Source organism: Oryza sativa, chromosome 5, assembly GCF_034140825.1.
Source record: "Oryza sativa Japonica Group chromosome 5, ASM3414082v1".
NCBI lineage: Eukaryota > Viridiplantae > Streptophyta > Magnoliopsida > Poales > Poaceae > Oryza > Oryza sativa.
In genome coordinates, this window is record NC_089039.1 from 25659470 (window position 1) to 25672559 (window position 13090).

General features: G+C 44.6%; 1 protein-coding gene across 3 annotated transcripts; it reads left to right on the forward strand.

Moving 5' to 3' along the window:
• The first annotated feature begins 420 nt into the window (after window positions 1–420).
• Window positions 421–3935, forward strand: LOC4339312 (cytochrome P450 71A1). Of its 3 annotated transcripts, XR_001545745.3 has the most exons (4): window positions 421–1457; window positions 1543–2193; window positions 2902–2985; window positions 3391–3935. XR_001545745.3 is itself a non-coding variant. In XM_015782234.3 (3 exons), the coding sequence occupies exons 1-2, from the start codon at window positions 540–542 to the stop codon at window positions 2191–2193; spliced, it is 1569 nt and encodes a 522-aa protein (XP_015637720.1). In that variant the 5' UTR covers window positions 421–539; the 3' UTR covers window positions 3384–3935. The 3 variants fall into 3 exon arrangements, 2 of the variants coding, with proteins under 2 accessions (XP_015637720.1, XP_015637719.1); XM_015782234.3 differs by lacking the exon at window positions 2902–2985 and having other exon boundaries at window positions 3384–3935; XM_015782233.3 differs by lacking the exon at window positions 2902–2985 and having other exon boundaries at window positions 422–1457.
• The last annotated feature ends 9155 nt before the right edge of the window (window positions 3936–13090 follow it).

The following is a 13090-nucleotide window of genomic DNA, read 5'->3' on the forward strand; positions in this document are numbered from 1 at the left end:
CCTCTTGGTGACAACTGACGAGGCCCAGGCAATCACAGGGCCATGCTCTGTTCGAGGAGAGAGGGGAGAGGAGGGAGCGGAGTGGAGGAAGAAGACAAGTGTCGTGGGCCCCACATATATTTTTTTATTTTTTCGATGATTATGCTGCCACGTCGCCAAAAACCGTAAAATACCATCGTTTTTCATTGGTTTTAATACTTGGTAGAGCAAATATACCCGGGTTTGTGATTGAGGAATGCCATTTGAACGGGGACAAGAGTTGAGTGAGGTAAACTAGACTTAATTTCGGGGATGAAACACGTGCCTGAAATCTAGCAAATCCCCTCTGGGAAAGTTGGCACAGGCCATTCCGGCCAACGTCGTCGTCGCCATTAAGGTGATCGGTGGCTGTATTATACGTGGCATCACCTCTCCCCCTGTGTTGGATTTGCCTCCTCGATTTGCATTTCCCGCCTAAAATTCTTTTCTGTGGCCATGCGTTGATGCGTAGTGTATCATCTTATCGAGTTTGTACACCGGGTGTGTCGTGAGCTCTGTTCATGGCGGCCGTGCAGCTCGACTCCGGCCTGCTCGTCGGCTTTCTCTTCTTGGCGACGTGCTTGGCCGTCGCGATTAGGAGCTACCTGAGATCGGGTGGCGCGGCGATCCCGTCGCCGCCGGCGTTGCCGGTCATCGGCAACCTCCACCAGCTCGGCCGCGGGCGGCACCACCGGGCGCTGCGCGAGCTCGCGCGGCGGCACGGCCCGCTGTTCCAGCTCCGGCTCGGCTCCGTGCGCGCGCTCGTCGTCTCCTCGGCGCCCATGGCGGAGGCCGTGCTCAGGCACCAGGACCACGTGTTCTGCGGCCGGCCGCAGCAGCGCACGGCGCGGGGCACGCTGTACGGCTGCCGGGACGTCGCGTTCAGCCCCTACGGCGAGCGGTGGCGCCGCCTCCGCCGCGTCGCCGTCGTGCGCCTCCTCAGCGCGAGGCGGGTCGACTCGTTCCGCGCCCTCCGGGAGGAGGAGGTCGCGTCGTTCGTGAACCGGATCCGCGCGGCGAGCGGCGGAGGCGTCGTCAACTTGACCGAGCTCATCGTCGGCCTCACCCACGCCGTCGTGTCGAGGGCTGCGTTCGGGAAGAAGCTCGGCGGCGTCGATCCGGCGAAGGTCCGCGAGACGATAGGCGAGCTCGCCGACCTGCTCGAGACGATCGCGGTGAGCGACATGTTCCCGCGGCTCCGGTGGGTGGACTGGGCGACGGGGCTCGACGCGAGGACGAAGAGGACGGCGGCCAAGCTCGACGAGGTTCTCGAGATGGCGCTCCGTGACCACGAGCAGAGCCGCGGGGACGACGACGACGGCGGCGGCGGCGACGGCGAGCCCCGTGACCTGATGGACGACCTGCTCTCCATGGCCAACGACGGCGGCGGCGACCATGGCCACAAGCTCGACAGGATCGATGTCAAGGGACTCATCTTGGTAAGTCCTCTCCAATTATCACCAATCAAATAATCATTGCTAAATCAAATAATTCGTCTCAATTTCTTTCATGTCGCATTGCCAGGACATGTTCATAGCAGGCACGGACACAATATACAAATCGATAGAATGGACGATGGCCGAGCTCATCAAGAACCCAGCAGAAATGGCGAAGGTCCAAGCCGAGGTGAGACATGTCGCCGCAGCTGCACACGGAGACGAAGACGAAGACACCGTCGCCGTCGTCAGGGAGGAGCAGCTGGGGAAGATGACCCTCCTCCGGGCGGCGATGAAGGAGGCGATGCGCCTCCACCCGCCGGTGCCGCTGCTCATCCCGCGCGAGGCGATCGAGGACACGGTGCTCCACGGCCACCGCGTCGCGGCGGGGACGCGCGTGATGATCAACGCGTGGGCGATCGGGAGGGACGAGGCGGCGTGGGAGGGCGCGGCGGAGTTCAGGCCGGGGAGGTTCGCCGGCGGCGGGGACGCCGCCGGCGTCGAGTACTACGGCGGCGGCGACTTCCGGTTCGTGCCGTTCGGCGCCGGCAGGAGGGGTTGCCCCGGCGTGGCGTTCGGGACGCGGCTCGCGGAGCTCGCGGTGGCGAACATGGCGTGCTGGTTTGAGTGGGAGCTCCCCGATGGGCAGGACGTGGAGTCGTTCGAGGTCGTCGAGTCGAGCGGTTTGTCGCCTGGGCTCATCAACCCGTTGGTCCTCGCCGCGAAACCTCTCAAATAAGTAATCCCTCCATCTCAAAATATAACAATTTTTACCGCTCAGAATTTATCTCAAAATACAACAATTTCTTCACTAACATTTCATTCCCAACCGATCACAATCCTCCACTATTTACCTTTTCCACCTACCTCTACTTCTCAATTAATCACAACCTCTCTCTATTTAATTTTACCTACTTTCTTAATAACTGTGTCCAATTCTAAACTTCTTATATTTTAGAACAGAGGTAGTACAAGTTTTGTTTTCAATTCTCAAGTGTATATAACATAGTACTAAGATATACAACAACTGTAGTAAGCTTCATGATTAACACTAATGATATGATGTACTATGTACCTATTTATAATATTCTTTATCTTAAAATATAAGTTACAATCATTTTTTTCCTATATCCCACGACATGAGGCGTGCATGTATGTACTCTCCCCGTGCCAAAAAACTCAACCTAGAACACATTCCCTCTCAGCACTAGAATCTTGACTACCATTTATCTAGATTCGTTGTCCTAGGAGGGAGGTCACATCTTCTTCTAGGTTGAGTTTTTTTTTTTTTTGAACGGAGGAGTATACATTAACTATCACCTATTGGTTATTTAAATTTGTTTTATTTTAAATTCTCTATCATTAAATCTCCAATCACATTGGTTGCATATATTGATGTGATCCAATCTAAGAAGATGATTAAATTCTTTTTTTGTCTTTATGCTAGGAATGGTTAAGCCTTACATGGAGTGCATTTTAAGATGGAGGGAGTAGTACAGTCGCAGCTTGCTCCATTTCCAATTTTTCCCATGTGGGTTGAATCCAATCAAGAAAATGATTAAATTCATTTTTGGTCTTTATGCTAGGAATGGTTAAGCCTTACATGGAGTGTATTTTAAAATGGAGGGAGTAGTACAGTTCGCAACTTTGCTCCATTTCCAGTTTTTCCATGTGGGTTGAATTAGTGGGCCTGAACATGGAAGAATCAGGCCAGCCTGTAACTTCCTACTGAACCGGCCCACCAAGCTGCAACCATATCAAAGCACCGAAAACAGGCCAAATAATGGCCAGAGAGATGAAGGGACTGTTCACTTTGGCAGGATTTTGCTAACTTATCAAAATTTTGGCATGATTTTTTATACATAGTTACTAAAATTTGATAGCAAACTAAATATAGCTTTTTTTTTAACTTTACTAATAACATTAAAGTGAACAGGGTCCAGAGGCACCTGACATGAAGCTGTTGCCGTATGACGAGGTGAACTTGATCATCACAGTACAACGCACAGGCACAGCATACGCCGCCAAAAAATCGTGGCAGGGCGAGCGAACAGGAGACCTGTGGTACACTGGTACTACGTACCATTTTTTTTTAACATTGTACACTGGTACTCCGTACTGGAGTACTAGTATGCATGCACTTATACACGCCCAGCTATTGGGCCAACAGCGCGGAAGAGAAAAGGGATTAAAGAATGAATGAACCATCTCTCGTGCAATGGTAATTTCTACACAAAGGGATTAAAGAATGAAAAGAAGTACTCTCTCCGTCCTATAATAGACACAGATGTGGATTTTAGTGTCCAACTTTGACCATCTTAAAATATTAGACGAATGGTCAAACGTTGGGCATAGAAATTTATGGTTGCACTTGTAATGGGACGGAGTAAGAGCATTAGAGTTATTGGGATTTGTGTGTTAGAGTTAACTGATTTCTATATATTTAGTAAGAGCAAGTTTAATTCTCCCTTCATTTCAAAATATAGGGCACAACTACTTTTTAAAGGTGTTTCATAATATAAGGCGTTTTCAATCTATAGCCAATCTAATAGCTCATTCATATAATAGTTAGCTATAAGAGCAAGTTTAATAGTATAGTCAACTACTGGCTCCAATTCATTTATAGCTAATCTAATAGCTCATTTATACAATAATTACATATTATACTATTAATATCTGGTCCCACCTGTTATACACACGCTGCGTCGTGGAGTCCGTGCTACAACTGGCTACAAATCTGTAGCCCGTTGCCATTCTCTCTCCTTAAAATATGTTTGTATCTGGCTTATAACCTGCTATTGTACCTGCTCCAAGCATATACTACACTATCAATATATGGTTCCACCTCTCATACATATAATATATTGTAGTCCGTGCTACAGCTGGCTAAAAATATGTAGCCCGTTTTCCTTCTCTCTCTTCTCTTCTCTCCTTCACGTGTGTTTACAGACTTGTAGCCTGCTATTATACTCACTCTAACTCTTAATTTAGAGAGAGATGGTATAGAGATAAAATTAGAGGTGAGAGCCATCCCTATTACTACTACAAAACTTGTTCTAATCAAACGAAATAATTCACATATAAATGACTCACGACACTCATCCGAGAGGTGTCATGCGAATCAATGCCTCCCCCTCCCCTCATAGTAGTAATAAATCGTTCGGGCTATAAGTGATGCATATATACGTAGCGGACAGTAGTTTTACGTGCCGGAGCGAACATTTGTACCAGTAGTTATACGATTCGGCTGTCCAGGATTAATAATGTGCTAGAACTAGGACTGATTTAGTTTATAACTTTTTCTTTAAACTTCTAACTTTTTCATCTCATCAAAACTTTTTTACCCACATAAACTTACAACTTTTTCATCACATCGTTCCAATTTCGATCGAACTTTTAATTTTGACGTGAACTAAACACGCCCCTAGTGTATCTTGCTTATAGTAACTCACACTAAGTTCATTTATCATTGAGATTAAAAGTCCGAGTTTATCGGGAGCCATCAGCGCGCGGTAGCATTGGCATGTCCACATATATAGCGCGGTTGAATGATTGTCAATATTTCTTCATACAGAATGTCGTCCGTTAATCTGCTTGGGCGCATCGATCGCGTCCATGCATGCAGCCGTAAAAACCGAGATGAGGGCAGCCACTGCTACATTGACCGGTGCACAGCTAGCACATCTGCGGCAGCAGCAGCAGCATCCGATGAGCCGCGAGCAAACAAAGAAAACACACAGAGACGTACTACTCCACAGTCCACGCTGATAGTAGTACGTGCAGGATTGCGAGCGGAGCGGGCAGGGCAGGCAGGGCACGTGACGGCCCGCAGACGCAGGAGGAGGAGACAGCGGCCGCCTATAAGGGTGTATTTGTTTGGGTAGATAACCTGGATGGGAGATGGTCCTTTGATTTTTGGTGGTGTTTAGTTGAAGGGCAGGGTAGATGGGATGGGTCAGAATAGAGAATATTCTCTTAATATGCTGGATGAGTGCATCCGGCTAATTTAGCTAGATGAAATCATCCAGTTTTGATCTAGGTGATGTGTCCTGTTTTGATTGTCGTGATTTTCTGTTAAGCGAAACGGATCCGGAGGGACAGGTAAACGGGCGGACGCCCTGCAGATCAAAGGCGCGCCAACTTGTCGCCGTCCGTCCGCGAAAGCGGCTTGCACAGTGACGCCCCTGCACTGCACACAGTGACGGGCCTACGTGCGTCGTCCCACGGGGAAAGCGGCTTGCTTGCACAGTGACGGTTGCTGCGGCCGCCCGGCCGACCCGCTGCGGTGTCTGCCGCCACCCACGCGCGCCGCAGGGGTGGTGTACGTTTCGGGTCGGAGGAAGTTTTGGTTTGGGGTCAGAGGAAGTTTTATAACACAGGGGGTGTTTAGTTGACGCTAAAATTGAAAGTTGGGGTCAGAGAAAGTTTTATAACATAGGGTGTGTTTACTTGACGCTAAAATTGAAAGTTTGGTTGAAATTGAAATGATGTGATGAAAAAGTTAGAAGTTTATGTGTGTAGAAAAGTTTTAATGTGATAAAAAAGTTAGAAGTTTGAAGAAAAAGTTTGAAAATAAACAAGAGCATAGTGGCATTTTAATTTTTGCCACTTTTAAAATACCGCAATTAAGAATTTGAGTCTATAATAATAACCATTTATAAGAGTGGTAAATAGTTAAATATTTATATAACGGAAGTGATGGTTACCTTTACTTTTACGTACATCATTCATGCACAAAACTAAAAGTAAATTATATACATCGCATTTATAATATACTAATCATAATTCATTTGTCACCAATTAATCCCTGTCATTTTCTCTTTTCTCTCGAAGTTTGTATGGATATTGCTCCTACACAAGAGGTGGTTCACTCACTCTCATATATTCTTTCCTTCACGTCATCATTTAAGCATACATGTCACTTTGGGGTTAATTTGCGCTTAGAACCTCCTAGTACTTGCTCTGATACAGCGAACGGATGCGTGGTGATGCTGCTGATGAATATCACTCAATCCGAAGTTCTGAACCATCTAACCTAGGAAAGTGAAGATTAAATTGATGCATGTAAAATGAAAAAATTGTTAGCACATATAATTAATTAAATTTTAATTATCACAAACTTCACAAATGGATATATATTTGTTGTTTTAAAACAACTTCCATATGAAAAGTTTTCACACGGGACACGCTATTTAGTAGTTTAAAAAACGTGCTAACAAAAATTGAGATAAAATCTAAATCTTAATGAGAGAAAAGGGCGTGATTAGTCGATTAATCGTCCCATGCAAAATCATTAGTGCTACACGGTCTATAACATTATATTTTAACTAGTATTAGTTTCTCATATAATATATAATCAACGACTTCGTTGTAAAATATTTTTCAAATACTGATATATATAATGGTACTACATGTATGACGCTAGACACATAATTAAATTATATCGATTATTAACTTCGGGTGACTAAAGTTTTTCTTTAGAATCTTTATCTCTCAAGTTAGATTCTAAGAATCAATGCAAAAATTAATTTAATACCCCATTCGTCCATAAATATAAGTGATTATACTATATTTTTTATAAGAACTAAGTAATAGTAAATAGATAAAGCACAGTACAAATAGGGATGAGTGTACGCGTATTGTGAGCGTCTGCGTTTGTACTGTGTTTAAAAAAATAGTGATGGTTGAAAGAATAAAGTAGTCAAAAGTTTATCAATGTAAGGGATCATAATCTTTCTCATGAAAAATAAATAGTAGTAAGAGCATGTACACTAGCAGACTATAAACTAGCTATAAACACTTTTCGAGGGATAAATAAGGATATACAATATGCTAGCTGTATAGCATGAACTCCAAGATACAATATATGTATGATAGGTGGGACCAAGTATTAATAGTTTAGTATATGTTTATAGATAACTATTGTATTGTCGACGAGAAAATCAAACACACCGGCCTGGGAGATCTGCTTAGCTCTTGTGCAGGTCCAAATCTTGATGAGATGCGGACGTGCCAGTCAGTTTGATCCTGCAACTGACAAGATATGCAAATATTACATCAAAACAGCCGATCGGCTGACAAGCCGATGGAGTAGTTCCAGCCGATAGTCGATAATAGCCGATGCCGATACCAGCCGATAGCGATAGGGTTTAAGCAATCGGCTATACGTCCAATGTAGATAATGATATAAAGGCAATTGGCTGATAATGATGTAATAAAATAACAATATAATCCAGTATAAACTAATTGGCTAGCAATGATATGATAAATAAGCATCGATCCGAAGGTTAAAGCACACATCGGCTGGAGGTCCGATGTCACGAAATCCACAAGATTAGATTAAACAGTGAAACATTTGTTGTCATCGGCTAAATCCAACTTATATGTATGTGCAATCCTTATGAGCCGATGCAACGTCCAGATAACTCACCGGCTGAAACCCCGATGAAACCCTTATTGGCAATCAAGAAGCAGGCTAGAGATTATGGTTCTAAGCACGACTTAGTAGATCAAACTTAACTGATGCAGCACTAAGTATGAAAAGAAACATAATATCTAGACAATCAAGCCGTTGACTGATTTTTAGGGTGGTAGATGTCTGAGCTAATCTAATCTAGCAACGCGATTTAGCCGATACCGGCAGAAACCCTAAAACGAGAAGCAGCCGATAGAGCTAAATTGATATGCTAAGACTAGATTAATAGAGACATATGATAAATAGGTAGGCAAATATATCATCCAAACCAGAGCAATCCAAGAGGTCGAATGTACTGATGCAGCCTTGAACGACGCCGATGTAGATGAGACAATTGCCTGGGCCGACGGAACATTAGACTTATCCCTTTGCCGGAGATCGAAGACGATGCAGCCCCGCGTCAGGTGCCAAGTCCCGCCGGACGATAAAATAAAGTAGAAAAGGTAAAAGGTGGCGATGCGCCGAGTTGTATTGATCGTGAGGATAGATTATATAGACCCCGGGTGTACATATTTATACCCATGGGTTGATACAAGTCCTTGTCGGACAAGAAAGAAACTTTCCTAAAGATAAAAGAAAAAGATAAAGTCCTTATAGGACACTAAACACACTTTCCTAGAGATAAAAAGAAACTAACAAACTATTCCTAATTAATAGATAAACTGCCATGCCGCATCTTCTTTAAACTCGGTCACTTAGGGATAAGCTTCCTTTAGTAGATTGATTTCCTTAACCGAATATAGCAGGAACCCGACTATTGGTGACATGATAACTCCCATCGGCTGATTCCGAGATGCTGCAGCCGATAATGATTCTAAGCCGATGACGTCTTTGCCGATTACCAAATTTTACTGTTAACATGTATGAATTGGATATTAAATTGATTATAGATTATTTGCAGCTAGTTGTTGGCTATACAATTAAACTTGCTTAAAAGGATAAAGCACGGAACAAATAGTGATGCTTGAAAGAAAAAGTAGTCAGAAGGTGATGGGAGGGGGATATACCAGTAAAAAAGGTGATGAGTGAGGAATAATTATAGAAATAGTATGTGAGAAATAAACTAGTATCTTAGAGTTACAAAATCCCTTATATTTAGAACAAATTTAAAAGGTATAATTTCTTATATTTTGGAATAGAGAGAATAGTCATAAGGTAAGAAAAACAGTTGGCTACTCACAAAATGAGCTCACAGAGTTTCTTCTCAGTGTGTTCAACAACCCAAGTAAGAGCAGTTACAATAGCAGGCTATAAGCTAGATATAACCACATATCGAGAAAAACAAGAAAAGAGAGAAGAAAGCTGGCTGCAGATTTATAGCCAGCTGTAACACGGACTCCAAGACGTTATGTGTGTATGAGAGGTGAGACCGGGTATTAATAGTGTAGTATATTTTTGTAGTTAACTATTGTATGAATCGACTATTAGATTAGATATAGATGATTTAGAGCCAGTAGTTGGCTATACTAATAAACTTGCTCTAAGGGCCCTGGAACGGAGGGTGTATAAAAAGGGTTAAATCTGTGAAATGGAGCAAGTAAGGCCTCTCACAGTGCTCCTAGCTGGCGCATGATCTCGTTGTGCTGCGGCGGATTCACATCGACGTGGAGCGGGCGACCGTGCCTCAGCTAGGTTTCTCACCCCTTATGTGAGCGACGTAGAACCTCGCCAAAACGAGGGCGCGCAGCGAGGAGAAGACGCGGGTCGCGCGCGCTGTGGGCGGCGTAGCCTCGCGCTCGCGTGCCCTAGCGCCCAAAATCCCCTCCTGCCGTAGCAAAATCCCCGATTGGCCCTCCCAAAATCCCCTCCCGCCACAACATTATTTCTCCCACCACAGATCGGATTGGAAGAGAAAAGGCCAGTAAATATTGAGGATTGGAAGAGAAGAACATATCGGATTCAACAAGATGAAAAAGAAAAAGAAAGCAAAATCATCACAGCAAAATCCGACAACTGGGTCATGCTTGACTCCGACAACCCCACTGACTCTCCTGCAACACCATCCCCGCCTGCTCTGTCTTCGACGATGAGGTGGGAGCGATGCTGATGGCGACAGCCTCTACGGCGGAGAACTCGCCGCGCCCGCCGCCGATGAGGCCGCTCTCCGGCCTCTTCTACCACACCGCCTCCACCGTGCCTCTTCTTGGGGAGGGGAAGGAAGCGAGGCGGCGCCGCCACCACGACGACGAGCCGGCAACCACAACGACGAGCAGGAAACCACTGGTGCCAGCGCCTCCCGAGGACGCCTCCCGCTCGCGTCAGTCGCCGCGGCGTCGACGCCCATGTCCACCAACGCCGCCACCGCCTCCGCCTCCCTAGCCGCGCGCACATCGACGAGGAGAGGAGTCCTCCCGCGCACATCGGTCGTCGCTGCGTCGGCGCCTCACCTCCCCGGTGTCCCCCCTCGCCGCCGTCGTGTGCAGTGGGTGTGGCACGGGCAGCGCAGTCGACAGCGAGGCGAGGCACACGGCGGCGGCGTCCCGGGCGTCCGCCGCGAGGGAGGAGAGCACGACGAAGAGGGAGGAGAAGGCGAAGGGGAGGAGAAGTGAGCAGCGCAGGCAGCACGGTCGACGGCGAGGCGAGGCGCACGGCGGCGGCATCCCCGGCGTGCTGCTGCGGCGTGGGAGGCGAGGAGGCGCGGCGGCGTGGGAGGAAAGGAGGAGGCGCGGCGGTGCGGGAGAGAGGAGAAGGAGGCGGTCGCGCCGAGGAGAGTAGAAGGAATATTCGCGCGAGTAGCAGGCGAGGACCGTGCTGAAGGGTAGTTGAGAGAAATAAATTTCGTTCTGCTCTGTGCTAACGCGCCTAGGGTCATGCCCACTGTGGGCTTAGTACCCTTTACCAGTGCCTCCATCCAATTAAACCACATATATATAGATGCTTATACTGTAGGATGGATGTCTTTATACCAACTTTTTACTTTTTAGACTAAGGTACGTGGCCATAGCTTATACCGTGAGGCCTCAAAGTAGAGAAAGGGAAATGGAATCGGAGCAACATCCCCCGATATTCCCGGGCTCTTGCTGCGGCTTGCGTCGCTCAGTGTGCGCAGGCTACTACCTGTCTGTCCCGGGATCCGAATGTCATCAGCATAGCCGTCACGTAGACAGCAGATTCGTTGGCTGCTGCACCCAAATCTCTCTCTGCCCCGTGCTTTTTTAAATCGTCTCCATGAGACAAAACTTGCCACCATTTTAAGAGGATTCAGTTTTCCATTTCTGCATCCACAACAGAAAACACACAATAATGCTGGATTGAACCTTTAGGTGGTGTTTGGATCAGGGACTAAATTTTATTATTAGTCTACGTTTAATACTTCTAATTAGTGTCCAAACATTTCGATGTGATAGAGACTAAAATTTAGTCTCTGAATCAAAACACTTTTAGGCTGTATTCAGCACCCCTTTTTCTAACCCCTCTCATTCGTTTTCCGCGCGCGGGCTTTTCAAACTACTAAACAATGTGTTTTTTAAAAAAAGTTTCTATACGAAAGTCACTTAAAAAAAATCAAATTAATTTATTTTTAGAAAAAAATTAACTAATACTTAATTAATCACGTGCTAATGGACCATTCCGTTTTCCGTGTGTACTGTTCTGATTGGGAACATATATCAGCAAACACAGCCTTAATATAGACACGTCTCTTAGAGCAGGTACAGTAGCAAGCTATTAGCCAGCTATAAACATATTTTAATGAGATAAATAATGAGAGAAGAGCAGCGGGCTATAGATCTGTAGCCAGCTGCAGCACGGACTCTAAGACGCAATATGTGTATGACATGTGTGACTATATATTAATAGTATAGTAAACAACTATTGTATAAATTAGCTATTAGATTGGCTATAGATAAATTGGAGCTAGTAGTGGCTTATACTATTGAACTTGCTCTTATGATAACTGAGAACCATCAGCCAACGAGAAAGCCTTTTTCAGCCTTTTAAGGATGCTGTCCCATTTTGAAATCTGATACCCATTTTGAAATCTGAACTTACACATGCTTTTGATTTTTTTTTTGAAAGCAATCAGTGCATGCACGCATTGCTGGCCAAATGTATGGATGGATACTTTGACTGTCTTTTTTTCTCCACACATCCGACTTTGGATTCAGCTACACCAAAGTGGGCGATTTCTGATTACGGCAAAGAGAATCGGTTCCATTCCACGGCTTTATTATTACCGGATGCAAATGTAAACAATGTTTTGATCTCCCCTTGGCGCTGCTTTTCGCGGTTGCAGAACTTGTGCAATGCGACAGTCACACAGGCTCGATTCCCCGCGAGGCAGCGTCGAAAAAGCAAAGCGAAAACACGCACGCATTTGTCCGTATCATATCAAACCGAAATGATACCGATTCCAATCTAACATCTTAACTTTTAATTCTTATAGTAACTTGATCTTACTATTTATTATTACATAATTCTAGAAGGACGTATTTTAGATAACTACGATGGTACAAAATATTATTTAAATATAATTGTTTGAAAATAATATAAATAAACACGCTCAAGTTCATATAAAAATCAATTAAATTTATCATAATTAATATCAAATGCTTTAGTTTATGCAATATACTTTACATCTTATTAAAAAAATATGTATTTTCCAAAATATGATAGTATTCCAGTTATATGATACTATCTCCGTTTCAATTATAAAACTTTTTATTATTGACCATATTCATATAGATATTAATGAATCTAGGCACATATGAATGTGGACAATGCTAGAAAGTCTTATAACCTAAAACAAATGTAGTATTACTCTCTCCGTCCCATAATATAAATAATTTTAGAGAGATGTAACACATCATAATATTAACCTAAAACAGATGTAGTATTACTCTCTCCGTCCCATAATATAAATAATTTTAGAGAGATGTAACACATCATAATATTATAAATTTGGACAAAGATATATCATATCACTTTAAAATTTCTTTATATTACGTGAGGGAGTACTAGTATCCAATATTCCAATATAAAAAGAAACGTACGTGACACTGATGCAGGAGCGATGCTGTCACTGAAAGAAAAAAAAACACAGAGAGAAGAAAAGCTGGGAGCTGTACACGAAAACGCAAGGGCAAAAGGCGAGCGAGAGAGAGTTCACGGATCACGAAAGGTGTCGTTTTTACTTGCAAAAATCCAATCTTTAGCTTCTCCC